Here is a 21,966-nt window from a genome sequence, read left to right on the forward strand (position 1 = left end):
AAACTGGGTCAGGCCCAATGGACAAAGCAGGGTAGGGCCAGCGAAAGCAGTGTTTGCAGGTCTCTCGGGAGCCCCAGGGCCCTCTGATCGCCCCTCGCCCCAGCCTGACCTGCTGATTTGCTCAGCTGGGGCCCAGCGGGGTCCTGGGGCAGTTTCCCTGGGCTGGATCCCTCAGGCCTGAGGCTCGTCAAAAGCACGGGACCTTGCAGCCTCCACCCCGCAATTCTCTCTGCTTGGGAAGCCTCTTCTACCTCTTCCCCCTTTGTCTCTGGTCCTCCATTCCCATCTCTCCCCCTTGGCTTCAGAGAGCATCTTGTGATTCCAGAATCAGGGCCAAACAATTTCCTCGTGATGGGGAAACCACACTCCAGCCGCGGGAGCCCTAGGCTCCCCCTCTTCTCCCCTCTGGCGGTCCCCCCTCCCCATGCTCCTCCGCTGGCTCCAGCTGTGTTTTGCAGAACTCCCACTGGATAACATCTGTAATTGCCTCCAGATGTGGGCCACAAAAACACAAAGGGGCCATGAGCTCATCTTCGAGCTCCTTGCCACACGCACTGGCCCCACTGCCCCCAGATGCCCCTGAATTCTCAGGGTCCCCATCCCCTCCAGTGAGGGTGGCAGGGAGGTGGTGCCCAACTCCACTGAGATGCACAGGCTGTGCCAAACAGCTGTTGGCAGGAGAGGCACAGGAGGCCAGGCGTAGGGTCAGGGTTCCTGGCTGGCAGGAAGGTGGGGTACCCCTTCTGCCAAAGCAATCACACCAGTCAGCCCTGAATAGCAGCTGGACAGAACGCCTGGCTTAGGTGGGGCCAGGGCTCTTGGAGGCAGGCCCTGGAGGGGGCCTGGGCTGCAGCCCGGGGAGGGCTGGACTGAGGCAGGAAGGGAAGGAGGGAAGAAAGAGGGCTGCTCCCCTCCAGCTGAGCTGACTCAGCAGCTGAAGGATTCCTCCCTCCAGGCTGGTTTGGAGAAAGAGTGGGTCAACAGCCCAGGAACTGTGTCTGGGGCAGCAGTTTTGAAGGAAAGAGGAGACAAAGCCCTGTCATTCCGCCCTTCCAACCCGACCATCCTCACCTCTTCTGGGCCTCTGGGGGGAGACCCCTGTTTTGCCAGGGATCGGCCGCTCCTAACTGCCTATGGGGCAACCCCTTCTTTTCCTTTCTGTGGCTTCTGGCCCTGAAGAGGAGCTCCGGACCGGGGAGAGGCTGAGGTCCTGAGGGCCGGGGTGAAGGGCCTGTCCCCCAGCCTGAGGCTGACTGTGACAGGGAAATCCCCCAGCAGGCCGCACGAGGCCTGACGAAACCCAGGGTCTGCGGCTAAATCACACGACAGGGTCTCGCAATTTAGGAAGATTTTCCGAGCGGCCTCAGCTTGGCCACTTCCTCTTGCCTCTGAAGTCCTGGTCCTCAAAGGTAGCCTCTTAGGCCAGGTTGGGAGAGAGCAGCTAGCGGGCTCTGTGGACCACTCCCCTGGCCCCCCGGAGTGTGCCTGTCTCCGCAGCTCTGGGCCCTGCATCCCTTTTGTCCATCAAGAGTACACAGATTCAAGGAGTTCCTGTCATGGCGCAGCAGTTAACGAATCTGACTAGGAACCATGAGGTTGCGGGTTTGATCCCTGGCCTCGCTCAGTGGGTTAAGGATCCGGCGTTGCTGTGAGCTGTGGTGTAGGTTGCAGATGCGGTTCGGATCTGGTGTTGCTGTGGCTCTGGCATAGGCCAGAGGCTACAGCTCCAATTCGACCCCTAGCCTGGGAACCTCCATATGCCACGGGTGCAGCCCAAAAAAGGAAAGCAAAAAAGAAAAAAAAGAGTAAACATATTCCTTTATGAAAAATACCAAAAACCTACCTCACAGAAAACACTGCATGGCCCTCCTGCTTTCCATTCCCCTCGTAGCCACATCCCAAGGCACACAAATTGCAGCCACACAGAGAATGTGAAACACTGTTTATTCTTCGTGGAAAGGATGAACAAGGTCAAAAATGTCCTTAGAGGGCACTGACCCAGCCCCGCCCTGCAGGTTCCTGGGGTCAGATGCCTCTGCCCCCCCCACCCCCACCCCTCCCTTTCCCCCTTGTTAACAAAAAGGAACGATTTGAAGGGAATTCATATATAATAATTATAATAAAAATATACATTAAACAAAACAAAAAACCCAAACAAGACAATTTAGCCGAACTGCCAGCACCGTTCACCTCATTCCTCCCACCCCCCTGCCCCCGACCCCTGACATCCCTCTCCCTTCGCTGCCCCCCCCACCCCTGTCCCCAGGGTCTCTCACTCTCCCAAGTCTCCAGTACCATAACCACCTTCGGTGGCTGAAGGAGACTTCAAATGGGTGGGCTGGGTGGGAAGGGGGGCAGGACACCTGTAGGATGGGCTGAGCAGTAGGAGGATCGGGAAGGGAGGGGCTCACCTGACCGAAACGGCCCGGCGCCTGCCCGCCCCATCACGCAGCCTGGCTGATCCTCGGCTCCCTAACTAGGTGGTTGCTCTCACTTCGGTCCCCAGTCCCCAGTCCCAGGACGTGTGCCCTCTCTGCTCCTTTTTCTGGCTCCCTGCCTTCTCCTCCCTGCTGTCTGATAGAAGCAAAATGGCACCACACAGGAGCAGGTGTGCCTTTCTCGGGCCCTTCCTGAGAGCGCCCGGAAAACAAGCCCTCCTGGTACCACAGCCCACCCTGACGCCCTGCCTGCTGGCCTGGCCAGCCCGGCCCCTAGCCGTCCACTCCCGCCGCACCTCCCTGGTTCACTTTTTGGTCCTGTCCTGTTCCCTCTGACTGCTCTGCCCCTGGGTCCCTACCCCAGCTGCCTGTGTTTGAGCAAGTTTCTCTCTCCACGGCTTCCAGTCTCCCCCCCAGGGCTCCGGGCCGTCACCATCCTAGGCTCCACCCTGGGGAGCTGCACCCCCTGGCCTCAGCTCTTCCAACCTTGACGTCCCCATTGGAGGCTAACATTTGGGAGGGTAGGGCTGTCAAGAGTTTCTGCAGCCCCAGTTTAGTCCTTAATGGCTCAGGCTCCTTCCGAGGAAGTTCTCGGGGGCAGGTGGGGTAGAGGCAGATCTTTGTGGAGAGGACTGACCCTCTCTGAGCTTTCCTCCCAAGGTCTTAGGTTGGCGGTGCAGCCCCCACCCTGTCACTCCCCCAGAGTCTCCCGCACAAGGGGAATAGATTTCTTTTCGCCAGAAAGAGTGGTGGGAGGCTGCCAATTGGGTACACCTGGGGGCTTGTGGGGTGGGAGTGCCCAGAGCCTCCTGAGGTCAGAGTTCAGAGGTTAAAGGTGTGTCAGGGAATGGAAAAGGAGCAGGTGACCCCACTTGACCTTTACCAGCGAGGTCTGAGGGTCCTGCCTTCAAGTGCAGAGCCTAAGACATTCAGATGGGGCTGAACACACACCAAGCCATGGGGGGGCCCCTGAGGGGCAGGGGCCGCTCAGCCCCCAGGGGACTCATCTAGGGAAGAAGCGATGCCAGCGTGGAGGGTGGGACAGGCCAGTCATGAGACAGAGAAGAAGAGAGGTGGGGGGGGTTGGGAGGGGGCTCGGGACGGCTGGGAGCAGCCCACCCACCACCACCTGCTGCCACTGGCCTTCAGAGACAAAGTTCTCGTGGTAGGAGTGGGCGGGCGGCAGTGGGGGTCAGACCTTGTCCAGCAGGGAGCGCTGGCAATAGAGCAGTCGCTTGGGGGTCCCGTGGCGTCGGAAGAAGAAGACGGCGAGGCCCACGGCCAGCACCAGGAGCAGCAGCAGCACGGGCAGCACCACGGCGGCCGCGCTCACTGCTCCGCTGCCTTCCTCGTCCACCTCAATGATGATCACCTCTGTCTCCTCCTCAGTCCCCTCATCCGGCCGGCCCCCCGACGGGCAGCCCATCCAGTCCCGCAGGGCTGACTTGGGGTAGCCCGGCTCGACCTTCAGCTTCTGGTTGTTGAACTTCCAGTATTTGTTCCCCTTGTAGAAGTAAGTGAAGACTGCGGGGTCAGCGAAAAGGCGGCATGGAAGACAGGAGGTGGGGGCAGCGTCCAGAGACGGGCCAAAGAGAGAAGAGCATTAGGAAATCCATCAGGGGACCAGCCAGCTGAGTTAATCTTTTCATCTTTCTGAGCATCAGTTTCCTCAGCTGTTTAAAACCAGGTAATTCTAGCACCGAGTTGAGAGAGGGCTGGGGATTAAGGGATCTGAAGCGTGGAGAGCACTTAGCCATGCCTGGCCCATGGCAAGGGCTCCCCTCTACTCATCATTATTTTCTAGCCAATGCTCTCCATCTCTCCTCCTGTTCTTTCTTTTTTTCTTTTCTTTTTTTTTTTTCTAGGGCCGCACCTGCGGCACATGGAGGTTCCCAGGCTAGGGATCGAATCGGAGCTGCAGCCACCGGCCTACACCATAACCACAGCAACGCAGGAGTCGAGCAAGGTCTGTGACCTACACCACAGCTCATGGCAACAGCGGATCCTTAACCCTCTGAGTGAGGCCAGGGATCGAACTTGCATCCTCGTGGATGCTAGTCAGATTGTTTCTGCTGAGCCACGATGGGAACTCCCTTCCTGCTCTTTCTCAACTCCCTGTCCCAATCCTCCCCTCTCAGACACCTCCTGTGCCCCTCTCACCTTCATCGCTGCCCATGAATGACCCCCTGGGAGACTCAGGGATTCCTTCCCAGACTTTGATGTTTTTGGGGTACTCGCTGTCCACTGCCCTGAGCTCCTCGTTGAAACGGTAGTACCTGGAGGACAGGAGAGGAAAGGAAGTAGTTGGACCCTGGGCGTGTCCTCTGAGGGGCGTGGGACCCGAGACTGAATTCAGCAGTGAGCTGGGGGTGCTGTGGACAGGGTGGGGATGGGGGTTTGGAGTAATGAGGGCCTACAGCTGAAAGCAGCGGAAGGTGGGGGTGGAAGGGAGGGCCCAGGCTGCAAGGAGCCACCAGCAGCCCTTAATGACAGTGCCGGGCAGCTGGGGCGGAGGCACGGTGTTGGGGGCAGGAGGCGTCAAATGACCAGGTCTGAAATGGTGACCCGGTCATATCCCACTCATTCAGCACCCAGTGGAGGCTGCCCGTTGCTAGGTCACAGCAGAGGCTCAGCCAGCTCTTTCCCCAGGGAAGCACCTCAGGGGGAAGTGGGTCTTCCTCCAGAATGGAAGGAAGCTGGTGGTTCAGCCTGAGGGGGAAGGCCTGAGGCCGAGAGGCTAAGATCTTACTTGTTTCCCCGGAAGAAATAGGTCTTTCCGTTGGGCATCCAGAAGAGAGCAGCATCAATCTTGTCAGTAGGCAGTCCTCGGCCCAGCTCCTTAATGTGCTTGGGGTAGCCAGGCTCCAGGGAAGCTTCATCAAACACCCAGTGCTTGTCTCCTGGTGGGGAGAGGGAAGGGCGGGACCTGGGTTCCAGCTGGGCTCTAGGGTCTTTGGAGGAGTCAAGTGGAATCTGCTCCACCAGGGAGACCCTCCCCACACCCAAAGACTATGGCAGAACGTCAGGTTACCTTTGAAGAAGACGAATTTGCCGTCTTTCCTCTCGTAGGCAGTGTTGATGGATGCTGGCAGGCCCCGCCAGAACTGGCCGATGGGCATGGGGTATCCATCCATCACCTGGTTTTTCCTCACCCGCCAGAACCAGCGTTCCTGGGAGGCAGTTTATCACGCTTTGTAGCTTAGTCCTCCAGCTCAGTCCCCATCGCGCCCCCACAGGCTCAGGTTTAGTATTTAGTCCTCCTACTGCTGTTTGCACCCAGCCACCTGGTCACAGAGCCCTTTCACCTCTAATTCCAGCCCATTTGTTCCACTCACCTTGAAAACAAACATCTCCCCTCGGAGCATGGCCACGGTGTCAAAGTTTCCATCACAGATGTTGGGCCCATAGGTGGGGTTTTTGGGCTTATCAGGAACAGAGGGCCTGGAGGTGGTCCTGGGTTGAGGAGGCATCTTGGTGGGAAAACCTGACTCACTTCCTGGGGCAGAGAATACGAGGGGCACTTCAGATTTGGTGGCAGAGTTGGAGGAAAGGACAGACACATGGGCAGACCACATCTTTGGAAAGGTGAGGATGGTCCTCTTGGGGGAGGCTGAAGAAATCAGCTGGGAAAGGTGGAACCAAAAGCGGGAGTTGGGGGAGTTCCCACTGTGGCTCAGCGGTAATGAACCCGACTAGTATCCATGAGGACTTGGGCTTGATCCCTGGCCCCACTCAGTAGGTTAAGGATCTGGCATTACCGTGAGCTGTGGTATAGGTGGCAGACGCATCTCAGGTCTGGCGTTGCTGTGGCTCTGGCATAGACCGGCGGCTACAGATCCGATTGGACCCCTAGCCTGGGAACCTCCACATGCCGTGGGTGCTGCCCTAAAAAAAACCCAGCAACGACAGGAGAGGGTGGTGTCAGGGTTAGTTGGGGGGCTGGGGGGAGACCATCGGGCATGAGGGAGGGGAAAATGCACAGGCCAGAGAGAACAGGAGGGGATAAAGAGCAGATGTGGGCAGAGATTACTTGCCATAAAGTTGCTGGATGCCCCGGCGGTCATCATCGGGTAGCACAAAATTCTCTGTGTCCATCCACTGGTAAAAGGGTGCCATGATGGCCGAGGGGTCATTGGAGTGCTCAAGGCCCAGGGCATGGCCCAGCTCATGCACAGCCACCAGAAAGATGTCATTCCCTGGAGGGGTGGGGCGGTTAGGATGGCAGCCTGGGTCCCTTCCCTCAGACTCCCTGCTTCCCCATCAGAAGCTTCAGGTTTACACCGGAAGCCGGCTGGCTATGTTTCTACCCAGAGTGACCAAACCCTGAGTCCCAGCCACATTTTTGGCAGATGAGGCACAAAGCCAATCAGCAACTGTTCTGGGTAGAAGTGACAGTGCTCTGGGGGCAGATCCTCATCCCAGCAAGAACTGTGTTAAAAGGTGAAGCCGAGGGAGTTCCTGTCGTGGCTCAGTGGAAACGAATTCCACTAGTATCCTTGAGTACGCAGGTTCGATCCCTGGCCTCGCCCAGTGGGTTAAGGATCTGGCATTGCCGTGAGCTGTGGTGTAGGTTGTGGACACGGCTCGGATCCAGTGTGGCTGTGGCTGTGGTGTAGGCTGGCAGCTGCAGCTCCAATTCAACCTCTAGCCTGGGAACTTCCATATGCCCAAGGTGTGGCCCTAAAAAGCAACAAAACAAAACAAAACAAACCCCAAGGCCTTATCTGGGCCTCTGCTTCTCCCAAAAGCTGGATATGACATTTGCCTGGAAATGTGGGTGATGCAGATGCTCTGATATCCTTGACTGGGAAGTCAATTACTGGGCAAGAGATAGGATCAGATGTAAAAAGCTCAAAACAGGATTCCTGCTTTCACTGGAAGTCAGACTGGGGGATCTTTGTGGTCCTCCCCAAAGATTTGGAGGTCTGAGGTTTGGGGAGGAGGCAGGAGAACCCCCACACAAATGACTCTCAACTCTCCCAGGGATGAGTCTCCGGGCCACCTTGCTCACCATTCAGATCCTCATTCCGGACAGTCCAGGGCTCGGCAGAGTCAAAGTGCGTGTCTCCTCCAATGTTGGGGCCTGGGAAGTAGGCATGGGCCAGGAAGCCACCCTCGCCATCGAAAGGCGTGCTGTCACCATGGAAACCTTCAGCAAAGAAGATCATGATGTCCGCCTGCTTCTCGTGGCCCTCACGGATGTAGGCATAGGGTACCTCTCGGAAGCGCAGCGGCGTGGCACTCTCCCACACGCGGAACGCCTTGCGGATGGCCTCGAATGTGGCATATTCGCCCACCTTGGGGGTGTAGTTCTGGATGCTGCGGTCCCGCCACGTGGGGAGAGGATGGGAATGTGTTAGGATGACAAGGGGCAAACTCTCCTTCCCTCTGCTCTCCCAGGTCTGCCTGAACCGCCCAGCCACCTTTGTCTGACCGGCTTCACGATGCCTCTGCCCCAGGAATTGAAGGCTTTCTGGCTTTGGGATGTCCCCTCCATAGGCTGCACCTCTCTTCAGGATTAGAGCTGTTTTCCTCCCTACTCCCAAGGATGCTTCCCAGGAACACGGGTGAGCAGGGCAGGGAGCCTCTGGGTCTCTAAGCATCCCCGATAGGGAAGGGTAACCCGATGTGAGAAAGGTCACTTGCCTGTGGGACTCACCAGAAAGTGATCTCGTTATGCTGCCATTTGAGGCCCTGGATGGCATAGCGCTTCCTTCGAACATTGGCCTTGATCTCAGCGCCGAACTTGTCTGGAACACCACAGCGGGGGCGCCTCATGGCCCTAGGGTGGGTTGAGGGGTGAGGATTGTGGTCAGGAGCGTGTGTGAAAGAGAAAGGTCTCAGGGGGAATGTGTGGAGTCGGTGTGGGGAAGAGCCAAGGTCCTAGGTCCAAGGGAACAGGGCAGGGTCAGGATCAGCTTGTGGGGACAAGGTATGGGGATGGAAGTAGGCATTCGGGTGGCAGCCTCTCTGGTGTTCAGTGTCATGTTGGTGGGTGATGGGCAGAATTCCTGCCGGGGTCCAGCACTTACTTCATGGTGTCTGCATCAGCCTTGCCTGTCACTCGCAGACCGTAGAACCTCTGCATGGCAGCAATGGCAGCTGAGAGTGACTGGGGCGAGCGCTGTGTGTGGGTACGCAGGTCCCCAGGGGGCAGGTAGCCATACTGCTGCAGCCAGGCCTGTAGGGAAGGGATGTGGCTTGGAGCATCCCCACCTGGCCCAAGGGGAGCTTCTGCCTCCTCATAGCACCTGGAATGCACCCTTGGCTTGGTGTGGAAAGGGCAACAAGCTCCCAGCTTGGCTCTGGCAGTAGGTCTGGAGGAACTCCCAGGCTGGATCCAAACTCTGGCCCGGGCCCTAGTATGGCGGATTCTTTTGGAGGGGTGGGGAGCCAGAGCTCTGGGCTTTGGCTATAAATCTTTTGATGGGAGCCCTGGTGGTTTAATTGAGTTCTAGGATGTCTTCTCAGAGCTGAGATCGCTTCTAGTGCTTTCCTCCTCTGTGTCAGTGTTCTTATAAATACAGCATGTCCCATCTGAGACTAGGATGTGCCTACAGGGGGTGAAGAGGGGGAAGGCTGAGGGGGCCCCACTTTGGAGCCTGGCAAGAGGCCCTCCTGGGGCATGTATGCCTGTGCCTCCAGGATCTTTACAGCTGAGATCTTTTCAAAAAGGAGGGCAAAAAGAAGCTAGGGCTCTGGAGGGCTGCTGATAGGGAAAGCTGGGGTCTTTAGAGGTGGCAGGGATGTGATCCAGGACCCTGCCACTATCTTCATCCAAACAGCATCTAACCTAGGGCTTGGGACCTAAAGACCCATTTGAGATTCTCGGTAGAGGGAGTGAGAGATTGGGTTGGTGGTTAGGGTTAGAGTTAGTATTTTATTTTATTTTTGCTTTTTAGGGCTGCACCCACAGCATACAGAGGTTCCCAGGCTAGGGGTCAAATCAGATCTACAGCTGCCGGCCTCCACCACAGCCACAGCAATGTGGGATCTGAGCCGTGTCTGCAAACTACACCACGGCTCATGGCAACGCTGGATCCTTAACCCACTGAGCAAGGCCAGGGATCGAACCTGTGTCCTCATGACCCTAGTTGGGTTTGTTAACCACTGAGCCACGAAGGGAACTCCAGGGCTAGCATTTTAGTGACTATAGTTTATTGCAGATATGTTGTGAATTGTTCATAATATAAAGGCTGGCATATTGCTTTAAAGTTAGGTTTTTGGCGTTTGATTGAAAGGCACACACACTGCATAGGCCTGTTGAGGAAAAAGTCAGCCTTTATTGTAAGAACAATGAAGTCTTTTCCTAAAGCCTGGAAGGTAAAATGAGCTAAGTTATATATGGAATACGAACATGCTCGGATCCTCCTATGGGGAGACATTACCCAGACCGCTCTGGTCCGTGCTCCAGCTTTGCCTTTTTTTTTTTTTTTTTTGTCTTTTTAGCTATTTCTTGGGCCACTCCCATGGCATATGGAGGTTCCCAGGCTAGGGGTCGAATTGAAGCTGTAGCCACTGGCCTACACCAGAGCCACAGCAACGCGGGATCCGAGCCGTGTCTGCTTTGCCTTTTTTAAGGAGTCCTCAGGGTGCTTGCTGCAGGTTACCTGCAATGTGAACTTGGGGTGCAGAGGGGTGCTACATCCCCTACCCCAGGTCATTAGGATGGCTCTCCATGTGGCCTGTCACCTCGAGGCCCAGGCCCTGGTGGTGGAGTGCTGCTCTTGCATTGGGGTTGGGGGTGATTCAGGAGCAGCTGACTTGGGGACCTGAGCCCGCAGGGGCAAGAATTGCAACATGGTTCTGGGAAGTGATCCCCCATGGCTGATGACGGGAGTTAGGGCCCGAGATGTAAACAATACAGCCTCTCCCCAGCCAACAGGCCTGGCCAGAACTACCCTAGCACCACCCAGCTCTGGGAGCCCCTCCTCGGTGGTGGGGGTGGGGTGGGGAGCGAGGTTTAACCTCGGGTATACCAGAAGGGAGCAGAGCAGAGTGCGCTGCTCCTCGGCTGGTCTCCTGGGAGCTCCAAACTTGCCCTGACCTGTGCTGGCTGATGCCACAGTGAGTGCCTGCAGGAGACCTGCTGTGGCCTGTGCCCAAGTATGCAGGAAACTCCCTTTGCCCCTGGCCTTACCTAGAGGGGAGTCACACCCCAGGCTTATGACCTCTGGTGGGGGAGCAGCTGCTTCAGCTTTGAGAAAGGATGGGAGCAGCCCACTGCTGGAGCTGGAAGACTGAGGTCAGGCCCCCTCAACCCTCAGGGAGCAAAGCCGAGGAAACTTCTAGGGTAGGATGACAGGATAGAGGGTGGCAGAGAGATGGGGAGAATCTACATCCGGGGGGAGTTCTAAGATAAACCCCGCTTCCTGATGAGACTTTCAAGAAGGTAGGCAGGTCTAAATATTCACACCTACAATCTCCACCCTGTATCCAGCAGAGGAAGGTGGAGACTTAGTCAAGAAAGGGACTTCTCTGGAGTCAGGAGAGCTGCAAGTCCTGGAAAGGAAGGGCCCCCATTCCTCTCCTCCTCCCAGGCCTAGGATCTAAGCAAAGCAAGAACCACAGAGGAGACTATGAGGTCGGAACCACAGAAGAGAGGACTCTTGTGTCTGCGGCTGAGTGGGGGAAGGGCCAAGTGCCAAACAGGCCAGCGGGAGGAGAGGGCTGTCCAGGAGCTGGTGCAAGACTCGAGGTGGTGGGAGGGAGCTGGCTGCCTGGGGCCCAGGCCACCCCAGCTCTCAGCTCTCGTCCAGATTGGCCTGGAGAGGGAGCAACTCTCCTGTTGGGTCAGAGAACTCAATCAGCTGGCTTTGTCTTGAAAATTGAGTGGTGCAAGGTATTGCCCTAGGGGAAAGTCAAGGACAGGGACTCCCCTGGCCTAGGAGTCCTTGGGGGGGAGCGGGTTGGGGGGACTCTCTGGCTTTTCTGAGGGCCCTGGATCCCAGCCCCTGGGTCTGCTCCTCCCTCCCTCTGCCTCCCATCCTTCATGGCCCAGACGCAAATGGTGGTTCTGGCACTGGGGCTGCCCATGACCCACTTAAAACGGAGCCAGGGCTGCTGCCCCTCCCCTAGGGGACCTAGTGGGGCAGGGGAGGGAAGGAAAGCAGGGCAAGCGAAGTTGGCAGTGAGAAGCCCCCCAGATGCCCAGGTTCCTTTTGTTCGGAGCTCTCCCCTTCAGGCCTCGGAGGAAGACTCCAGGCCTGGGGAGAGGTTGCCTCTTGCTTGTGGATGGTGTCAGATTTAGCCCCTGGGCAGATTTTCACTCTCCCAGGTCACCCCGTTCCTAGGGCCACACTTTTCCCCTCAGGACAGAGGGAGTGTGTTCTTTCTGGAGATGTTTCCTCCAGGGGTGGGACCAGGGCCGGGACCAAGAGGGAGGAAGCCAAGTCCAGATCCCTTCCCCCTGCTCTGCAGCTCAGGCCCTTCCCGGCCCCTCCCGACCGCACCCAGGCCCTGGCCGTGCTGAGTGGGTTGGGATGGCCCAAAATAAGAAGCTGATCAAATCCGTCTCCCACCTTCACCCCAAAATAAAAGAGAGAGAGAGGAAAAACTTCCTCAGACAACTCCCACGCAGCTTCCTCCCGGGCCCGGTGGGCCAGCGTCGGGGAATGGGTGGGGGGCAACCCAGTCTGTGAGACATGTGCAAGCACCCAGGGCCAGGGCCTGGCCCTGCTCCCCGATACGACACCCCCAGTCTCCCTGCAACTGACACAGAAAAGCAATTAACAAAAGAGCCTAAAGGCGCCGGTGGCGGAGCAGGGAGAGGAGGCGGCGGCCAGGCCGAGCCCCCGGCTCACAAGGAGAGCTTTGTGTGTCCAGAAACTCGGGCCAGGGCGCCAGTGCCGCGACCCTCGACGCCAGGGCTCCGAGCCGGGGCACAGAGGGCTCTCTCGTGGAGGTGGGGGTGGCAGGGGGGCCAGGGCCGCTCACCCCCCGACCACACCTGGCCGCCGAGGCGTCGGGGGAGGGCCGGGACCGCCCCGGAGGCAGGAGGCGGCAGCGGCGGCCGCAGCGTGGGGGGCCGGGGGCAGCACGGCGCGGTCTCCGAGTCCCCCCGGCTGCCCGAGCGCCGCCGGCGAGCGCGGGCGGCAGAGCGCTGGAGAGCTGGAAAGTTGGAGAAACAACAAACTCTCGCACATGACAAGAAACCGGGACAGCGCGGGGTCTGAGCCGAGTCCAAATATTTATCAGGCTCCTGACCGGTTCCAGGGCTGAGCTCAGAGCCCAGGGGAACTGGGGAGGGGTGGGGAGTGGGCCCCCGCTGGAAAGTTCTTCCAGGGAAAGGAATGGGGGAAAAAAGTCAGCGGCTGGGGTGGGGGGGCAAAAGTTGGATCGGTGAGAGGAGGCAAAAGTTGGATCGACTTGGAAGTCTGGAGAGGAGGAGGGAAAGGAAAGGAAGGGGGATCCTGCAGGCCGAGACCCCGAGAGCCCTCCTCTCCGACCGGGGGCTGTTCCCCCGAAGACCCCCGGGCTCGCCTCCCCGCGGGCGCAACTCCGGGCAGGGCCCGAGGAGCTCACTTACTTCGGGGGCTGAAGCTTTGGGCAGAGCTGAGGGAGGCGAGCGCGGAGGCGAGCGTGAGCAGGGGGAGCAGCAGACTGCGGACGGGTCGCGGGGCGGGAGACATGGTCCGCGACCGTCCAGGCAGTCGGGCCGTGCGGGCTCCGCGGCAGGGCCCAAGCCCCGGGGTCGCGCCGCCGCTCCCTCGGGCAGCCTTTGTCTTCGGTAGGCACTGAATTTGGGTTCCTAGGGCGCTGTCCTCTTGGAGATGAGGGGCTTGTTCTTGAAAGCGCCTGTTTGCTCGTCCCCTCTTTTCCGTTTTTTGATCTTTCTTCTGCTTAGTGGGCGAACTGGATCGCGAGCCCTCTCTCTTGCTCTCTCCACTGGTCCCTCCCTTCTCCCACAGCCTCCCTCCGCCCCCGCCCCTATGCCCTCCTTTCCCGGTGCGGACGTGGTTGTTTCAGCCTGAATCCAATTACAGCCAAGAGCCGGGTAAAAAAACCCCTAAGTTGCCTTTCTGTGGTGGAGGCTGCCATCTGCAGGGGTTGAGGCCACAGTCGAGAGCGGGGGGCTGTGGAGGGACTCAGGGGACGGGATGTGGGAGACTTTCTCTCTCTAAGCATATTTTGGGTGGCTTGATTCCTCTGGTATTCAGCATTTGTCTCACCTCCGTGGGAAGTACTGAGAGGCTCAGTGGCTGGGGCAAACAAGAAGCTCAGAGTCCGTGATGGTGGCGGGGGGCGGTCTTGCTCGTCCAGGAGACCTGATTTGAGGGGTTGTCTCCTGGGACCTGTGGCTCAACTGTATTTTTGTCCCTTATTCTTGACAAGCACCTGTGTCCCTCCCCTGACCAACCCCCTCCCCCCTAAAAGCAACAATAGCAAGACCTAACTACCCACTGAGAGATCCCACAACCACACTGGATCTGGGGATCCTGTCCTTGTAGAAAGACAAATGCACTTCTTTATTATTGTCATTTGTAATCTGCTGCTCCTTAAATTAGGACTGGCCGGGGAGGAAAGGAGTGCAAGACTATGGAATCTAGGGAAAGGCAAACGGAGTCTGGTGAAATTGCTAGAAAAAGGGAGAATGGGAGTCAGGACTAAGGGGTTCAGTTCCCCTGCTACCCCGGAAAAGGAGGCAATCCCTTAAAAAGTATAATCTCCAGAGGCTGAGGAGACTCTGAGAACAAAAGGTGGAGGTTTGCTGGGAAGGGGGAGGGCAGGCTAGAGCCGATGGTGGGAAAGGGAGACAGATAAGAGGCTGAGGGCTAGATCTGGAAAAGCAACACGAAAGAGGCAGGAAAAGTGTGGGAGAGTGAAAACTCGACCATCAGCAAAATCTAAGATCTAAGAATTGCATTGGTCAGCGAGAGAGGAAGGAGGTAGTGGGGGGAAAGACAGCAAAAGAAGGTATAATGGAGGTTGGACGAAATTAAGTCAGGTAGGAAGTTTCAGAAACCCCAGAGACCCAGGAACTATCACATTTGTGGCAGGAGAATGAAAGAAAAGTCTAGTTAGTGCTCTGTATTGTATTGGAGCAAAGGTCCTATTTCCCTCAGACTCCATGGGAGGAGCCATGATCAATACAAGGAAAGGTTTCCCTGGGACCCGTGCAGCTAACAGGTTTGCAAGAAGTATATGGTGGCTATGAGGTGCCCTAGTCCACAGTGACTATTTGGTGGCTGAGCACCTCAGGGCTCCCCTATACAAATAGGGGTCAGGAAGTGCAGGCCTCTCTCCAACCGGCCTCTGGAATTCAGTCAGAACCACAGAAACCTCAGGATCCAACTCTTCGGCAGAACAAGCAATGCCCAAGTCTGCTTTTCCCCGAGTCAGTCTTCCCAGTGGGGCGATCCTCCAGGGCCATGTATCTTAAGTTTAGGAAAACAGATACCAATTGCTTGCCAAGAAGTAGGTCTCAGCTAGGAAAGCCTTTTTCATCAAAACATTTATTAAATGTGTAACTGCATGCAGCCTGAGCTGTATATGGGCTGTTAAAAGGCTTGGGTGCCTGGCTAAAAGCAGGAAAAACGTTGCCCCTTTTTCGTTTGTTGCCCCTTTTTTTGTTTTTGCAGAGCTATAGCTCATAGTTAGGCTAGTCCCATGGCCTGAAAAAGAGGCGGTAAATATCCCAGAGCAAGATTCCTTTGAACTGGAAAGGAGCTGGGGGTGGGGGCACTGAGCCATCCCTTCTAGGCAGTAACCTTACAGCCGGTTCTTCTTGGTGTCTTTCCTCCTTTGCCCGGGAGACAGATGGGGAGCATAAAGTTTTTCCTCTGGCTGGGAGGCCGGATCTAGGTGATGGAAAAGAAAGCCAGACACAGGCTGGGGAAGGGAGACAGGAGTTGCTTTTTATTGACTTGGTTGTGGGTTCTGAAGTAGAGCCCCTTTGGATTTAAGAGCATTCTTCTGCTTGCCTTCTTCTTCCTGCAACTTCTCCTGCTGCCTGAGCTGCCATGCCTGTAACCCAGCATCCATTTCCTGTGACAGCAGTACAACTCGTCTCTGAAACAGACAGGAAAACAGTGTGGATAACATCTGGGGCTTGAGCTCTGCACCGTATATCCTTCCATTCACACAGATCAAAGTCAGAGGTTTCAGCTGGAATATGACACCGCTGACTGGGGAAGGGGTGGAACCAGGTCCTGGGCTGGGAAGCAGGAGGAAGGCAGCAAAATGTGTGTCTACCACTGGTTCCTGCCCTAAGAGTGCCCCATGCTATCCTCCCTTCTCACAGTCCTGTTAAAACCTTTGGCTGATAAAACTTTGGAGTGAGGGGTAGGTGTTAGATGCCAACATAGCTCAAAACAAATTACTACTAGAGTTCTCTTGTGCAGCAAGTTAAGGCTCAGGCATTGTCACTGAAGGGGCTCGAGTCGCTGCTGTGGCATGGGTTCGATCCCTGGCCAGGGAACTTCCACATGCTTCAGGTACAGCCAAAACAAAAACAACAAATTACGATTTAAATTTTCTCCCCCCGAGTTCCCATTGTGGCTCAGCAGTAACGAATCTGACTAGTATCCAAGAGGACATGGGTTCAATCCCTGGCCTTGCTCAGTGGGTTCAGGATCTGGCATTGCTGTGAGCTGTGGTGTTAAGTCGCAGATGCAGCTCGGATCCCACATGGCTGTGGCTGTGGCATACGCCGGAAGCTGCAGCTCCAATCTGACCCCTGGCCTGGGAACCTCCTTATGCCACAGGTATGGCCCTAACCAAAAAAAAAAAAAAAAAAAAGAAAGAAAAAAATATTTTCCTCCCTCCAGTTACACACAGTTTGCCCGGGGGTTCTAGCCACTCACTGCAAACTTTTCCCTTTGTGCTTTTCTTCGAAGCTGGCCTTTCATTGGAGGAGCAGGGCGGCCATCTGCAGATAGAAGGGAGAGAAAAGGCAAGTGTTAGAGATGGCCTGCAGCACCCTGGGAAAATGGCTGTGACATGAAAGAAGGAAGAACCAGTCCCCAAGCTCGGCTCTTCCATTTCACACCCATTGTAGCTTAATTCCCCTAGAACACTTCCCTTGTCTTCAAGGGGGAGGTGTGCCAAAACCACCAAGAACACGCTCCCCCTTCTTCCTACTCTATCTTACTCACTCCTCATTAGCTTGGAATTCAAGGTCCCTTGTGGTGCTGAATCTCCAGTTTGATCTTCAGAAACCCTCCACTCAAGCAATCTGATTACTGTCCTACTCACCTTGCTGAATTCTACTTCACTCCATAGCGAAACACGCTCTTTTCATTTTCTTCTGGCCAAATTCTCTTCCTTAGGCCCACCTCAAGCCCTATCTGTCCCAGAAGTCCTTCACTAACCCCTTTAACTCAATGAGCTCTCTCTTCTTAAAGAAGTGCATATCCGTCACTTAATATTCATCTATTTGTTTGGAGACATTTATTGTACTATTGATTGTTTTCAGCTTCCTTTCATCATCTTGGGTCCTTCTGGAAAGGGGCAGAGCACTGAAATATTATTACTTAATGTTTTTTCTTTTTTGTTTTTTTGCCTTTTCTAGGGCTGCTCCCGTGGCATATGGAGGTTCCCAGGCTAGGGGTCTAATCAGAGCTGTAGCCACCAGCCTACACCAGAGCCACAGCAATGCAGGATCCGAGCCACGTCTGCAACCTACACCACAGCTCACGGCAACGCCGGATCCTTAACCCACTGAGCAAGACCAGGTATTGAACCTGCAACCTCATGGTTCCTAGTCGGATTTGTTAACCACTGTGCCACGACGGGAACTCCTATTGCTTAATTTTTAAAATGTCCATGCTTTGTTTTTCCAGCTGGACTTTAAGTTCCTTGGGATCAGGGACTATATCCCTTCCTTTCACGGTAGTATAGTGTTGGCACATAATAGCAATTCCATAAATATCTGCTGACTTGCTGAAAAGATGCAGTATGTGGCCTCAAGTAGTTTATAATAGAGATTAAAATACTTTTACTTTCTACAAAGAAAGAGAGTGAAAACTCTGCCCAAAAGTCTAAAGCCAAGACAAATAAGAGATTATTTATCAGGAAAGGAAACCAGTACTGTGTATATTAGGTGCTTTACGTTGGTTATTTCATTTTATCCTTACAAGAACCATCTGAGATAGGTATTCTTGTTTAACAAATGTAGAAACTGAGATACAAGTATGTAATTTGTGTAAGACCACAAAGTTAACAAGTAGAGAAGCCTGGATTAAGAATCAGTTTCAGGCTTTCCAATATTCCATACTACTTCAGAGAGATCCTAGGCTTCCTGCAGTAAACAACAAGTAGAGGAGTTCTTACTATGGCACAGTGGGATAGGCAGCATCTCTGTGGCACCAGGACACAGGTTCAGTCCCCGGCCCAGGTTAAAGGATCTGTGGTGTGGATCTGATCCCTGGCCTGGGAACTCCATATGCCATGGGGCAGCCAAAAAAGGAAGAAAAAAAAAAAAAAAAGTAGGAAACAATCTTCACCATCCTCCTCTGTCACAAAGTATTTGATTGAGCAGGTTTTATCCTACAGAATCCAATACTCAAGTCTCTGTGCTGCTGAAGGGGGCCTGGCCTTTGCCCAGTTCTACTCCTGTCTTTGCTACTACCTAGCTGTGTGCTCCCTAGCAATACTTCTGTAGGCATCAATTTTCCCACCTGTGAACTGGAGTCCCAAGAGAGTGGAGAGAGGCTTCAACTTTTGTAAGGGCTTTCCTTTCTAGGATTCTTTTTTCTTTTTCTTTTTTTAACGTAAAGGGAGAAACTTTTCCTAAGGGAGCTCACCATCCTCTGTCCTCGCCCTTCTGCACTTGTGTCTGAGATGCTCATTTAGGCAGCCTTTCAAAGAGCTCTCCTTGAGCTTGGTAACAAATTCTCAACAATGTATTCACCACACAGAAGAGCGGTTCTTGGTAACTTAGAAAAACCATGTTCCTCTTTGACAAGCATAAAGTCTTGTCACTCCCCCAGGACGTCCCAAATCAGAATTATCTTCTGCTTATCCCCCAAAGCCAAGAAGATCCTGTCTAGTTTTACTTTCCATAGACGGTAGTTTAATTTCCAAAACAAACGACAGGGTTTCTCCCCCCCCCCCCGCCCCCGCCCCGTCCCCACTGCAAAGATAAAGTTCAATACATTTAACGACACCCCAATAAAGTTAAAGGGAAAAAAAAAAAACTCAATACGTGGTCGGCTCAGACACACCCCCACCGTGACACCTCCCCCAACTCCGTCCAGAGGCGTTCCCTCTGAAGTAGAATTAGCCTGATTAGTGCTCACCCGCGTAAGACCAGTCTGGGAGCTCCGTAAGAGGTCCGTAGCCAGAGGGGTTGGCAGCAAAGCCCTGCCTGGGTGGAGAAAAACAGCCCGGTGAGGACTAAGTTCAGCTTCTGGTCCACCCCAGAGCCCCCCAGACCGGCACTCACTGGAGTCGCCACTGGCTGCCCGCCTGAGCCGCCGTTCCGCAGTGCAGCCTCCGGACACCTGCTGGGAACAGAGGACAGAGTTGGAAGAGCGACTGTGCGGCCAACTCAGGGGTCCCGTCCCATCCCTGCAAGCTCCCGAGCCACCTACCCTTTACCCACTTACTAGATAGCAATATACCCCAAGCAGCCATGCTGAGGCGCGGAGCCGGAAGTGGGCGTGGCCTCGATGGCCACGCGCGACGCTGCGGGGGGAAGCCGGAAGCAGCCATCTTGAATCTGGTTTTCAATCACGGGCCTCGCCATCTTGGCTCGCCGTACGGAATAGAGGGATAAAGCTGCCTCCCCGGTTTTTTAGGCGTCGTGTGCATCCTCAGTGGTGGCTACAACTTTAGTGGAAGTCGCGTCCTTCCAGACTGAGCCGTTCTGAACTGTCCTTTGGAGACGCCCTCCGTCGCCCCTGGCGATCTCTAGTCCTTTGAAATTTATTCTCATTTCTCAGTTGAGTGACATTCACGTGACCTCATTCTGTCTTCTAGCATCACTGTAACATTTTCCCCAGCCTAAGACTCAAATCTAGGTTTCAGTTCTCACTTATTTATGAAACAATATTGAAGAGTTTATGTGTGACAAGCACTGTATTCCTTCCGTGCAGGAGAGTCTATGGAGAGCAAAGCAGAAGTCGCTATTAGGATAGAGCTCCTAGTCTAGAGAGAGATGACAATTATCAATTACACACATTGCTGTAGTATTACAGCTGAGATGAGTGCTGGGAAGGGAAGTAGGAGTTGTTTGTGAGTATATGATGAGAACTTAATCCAGAGTAGGCAGTCAAAGAAGGTTTTCTTGAGGAAGAGCTAAGATCCCATTTCGTTTTTTTAAGAGCTTCCACCACCATTGTCTAATATAAGCCTGTAAAAACTTTGTGAGGTAGGTAGTAAGTGGCCAACCCAGATCCGTGGCTTCCTCTCTCCTTTTAAACAAAAAAAGAATCACTCACAGACATACTTCATTTTACTGTGCTTTGCAGGTAATGCATTTTGTACAAATTGAAGGTTTGTAGCAACCTTGCATAGAGCAAGTCTATCCATGCCAGATTTTCCAACAGCTCACTTCCTGTCTCTGTGTTACATTTTGGTAATTCTTGAGTATTTTCAGCTTTGGCATTATAATATTTGTTATGGTGTCTGTGATCAGTGATCTTTGATGTTACTATTGTAATTGTTTTGGCCTTTTTTAGCAATGAAGTATTTTAAGGTATATCCTTTTTTTTAGACATAATGCTATTGCACCCTTAATAGACTACAGTATAGTGTGAATATAATTTTTACATATACTAGGAAAGTAAAAAATTCGTGGGACACACTTTATCTTGGTATTTGCTTTACTGTGCTGGTCTGGAACAGAACATGAATTATTTCTGAGGTATGCCTGTACTTGCTTTGGGGAAGTCCTTTATCTTTAATTTCTTCATTGAAAAAAAGCTTATTATATCACATTTATGAAAACATTTTAATAATGATAAGGTAAGTGAAAGTGCTTTATAAATGGTGGAACTCCTACAAAAGTGGCCGTTACTGTAGGACTAGACTAGACACTTAAACACATGCTGACTGGGCGAACCTGAAGGAGTGGTGTAATGGCCTATCTGGAAGTTTATCATTTCCTCCTGTAAGACTGGGAGGTTTTTCCACAGGAGGTGGCTCTCAACTGTGCTTTGAAAGAGGGGAAGGGTGGATCCTGGTTTAAGAAGTAAAAGCAGCTGTTTTGATAACAATAAGAATGGCAATAGAGGAGGGCTGACCTAGAAAAGATGGGAATAAAGAACTTGGCTATATGCCAATGGATGGTCCCAAAAAACTAAGCAAGAGAAGTAAGACAATAGAATACAATACCATTTTACATTTGTAGGTTTAGTTTTCAGTTATCAAAACACTTCTATATAAATTTTCATAAACCTGTAAAGTCTAGGAAGCAATCACCTTACAGATTGCTTGCAATTTTCAGAGATCAGGAAATTGAATCAAAATGTGGCTGTAGATTTATTGTGTTACAGTTGCAATAATGACTGAGTAACACCTTTCCCAAGCCAGGCTCCATGTGGCTTTGGCTGGTTCTGAGATGGACAGCTGAAGCAGACAGTGCTGCAATCCCATTACATAATTTACAGTTGGAGAATAAAGCAGGAGAAGCCAAGGGCTGGGGAAAAAAAAAAAAAAAAAAAAAACCCCTCAGTGTCAACATTCAAGATGGAGAGGAAGATGACAGGCTGGCACTACCACCAATACTATGTAAAGGAGTTGAACCAGCAACACTTCTATCTTCTAGTAGCTCACACACACTGTGGGTGCAAAATCATAAAAAAGGCCACATGCTTTAAGGTGAACTAATAATGTGGACAATAGGGACTCCACATGCAGAAGTGAATATATGCACCAATTTAATAGCTGTGGGAGTCAAGGAACCAGAGCTGAGGACTTTGGGGCAGAAAGGGAAGCTTGATCTGGAAAACTGGGAAATCTGGGAGGCGAAAGGTCTTTGGAAGGAAATCAAGTTCAGCCTTTGACGTGGTTAGAGTGATGTGGCGGGGGACAATCAATGGGTTGCAAATAGCAGGAAATATGGGTTAGGATTTTGAGAGGGAGAGAGAGAGGGAATACTAGTGCTGACAGCTAACATCATCAGCATTCTCAGGGACCTCATGGAACACTGTTGCGGGGGGATGGGGTCTGGCACAGGGACAGCACTTCTCAATGACTTCATCAGACTCTAAGCCACAGGAAAGCAGCTTCATCATCCCCTAGCTAAATGTCTTTCATCCTCTGGACTTCATCCGGCAAAGGTGGGAAGCATCAGGAAACTGAGCTTCATGTCTTTCCTCTCTTACTTAAACTCCTTTGCCTCTCAAGGGCATCATGGCCTGTGTTTGGCTTTAATATTTTGTAATCCACTCATGTTTTTGTCCAGCGTGTTTATTCAAATGCCCTGCTGTCAGGTCTGTATATGGTAATTTTTGTACAAGTGCCCTAGGAAATTCAGTGCTTTTAAAACCGTTGTGATGAATAATGATGACATTGGAGAAAGATGGTAAGTAAAGCTGACTCTAGGGAGCTAATTCCCCCTCATTTTGCAACCTCTTCCCCT

At 53.5% G+C, this 21,966-nt stretch overlaps 2 protein-coding genes across 5 annotated transcripts; both read right to left on the reverse strand.

The window, feature by feature from the left end:
• Nucleotides 1-1,927: 1,927 nt before the first annotated feature.
• On the reverse strand, nucleotides 1,928-13,346 carry MMP14 (matrix metallopeptidase 14). The gene is made up of 10 exons (XM_047796019.1): nucleotides 12,963-13,346; nucleotides 8,471-8,638; nucleotides 8,098-8,220; nucleotides 7,450-7,757; nucleotides 6,473-6,634; nucleotides 5,774-5,934; nucleotides 5,470-5,608; nucleotides 5,188-5,338; nucleotides 4,599-4,714; nucleotides 1,928-3,962 (listed from the first exon to the last, which is right to left on the reverse strand). Exons 1-10 carry the CDS (start codon nucleotides 13,067-13,069, stop codon nucleotides 3,631-3,633), a joined length of 1,767 nt encoding a protein of 588 aa, XP_047651975.1. The 5' UTR covers nucleotides 13,070-13,346; the 3' UTR covers nucleotides 1,928-3,630.
• Nucleotides 13,347-15,274: 1,928 nt separating this feature from the next.
• MRPL52 (mitochondrial ribosomal protein L52) lies at nucleotides 15,275-19,118 on the reverse strand. Of its 4 annotated transcripts, none has more exons than XM_047796015.1 (5): nucleotides 18,989-19,118; nucleotides 18,826-18,886; nucleotides 18,680-18,747; nucleotides 16,244-16,308; nucleotides 15,275-15,449 (listed from the first exon to the last, which is right to left on the reverse strand). In XM_047796015.1, exons 1-5 carry the CDS (start codon nucleotides 19,092-19,094, stop codon nucleotides 15,297-15,299), a joined length of 453 nt encoding a protein of 150 aa, XP_047651971.1. In that variant the 5' UTR covers nucleotides 19,095-19,118; the 3' UTR covers nucleotides 15,275-15,296. The 4 variants fall into 4 exon arrangements, with proteins under 4 accessions (XP_047651971.1, XP_047651973.1, XP_047651972.1 ...); XM_047796017.1 differs by having other exon boundaries at nucleotides 16,237-16,308; nucleotides 18,826-18,883; nucleotides 18,989-19,058; XM_047796016.1 differs by having other exon boundaries at nucleotides 18,826-18,883; nucleotides 18,989-19,055.
• Nucleotides 19,119-21,966: the final 2,848 nt, after the last annotated feature.

The sequence above is a fragment of the Phacochoerus africanus genome, chromosome 9, assembly GCF_016906955.1.
Source record: "Phacochoerus africanus isolate WHEZ1 chromosome 9, ROS_Pafr_v1, whole genome shotgun sequence".
NCBI classification, from domain to species: Eukaryota; Metazoa; Chordata; class Mammalia; order Artiodactyla; family Suidae; genus Phacochoerus; species Phacochoerus africanus.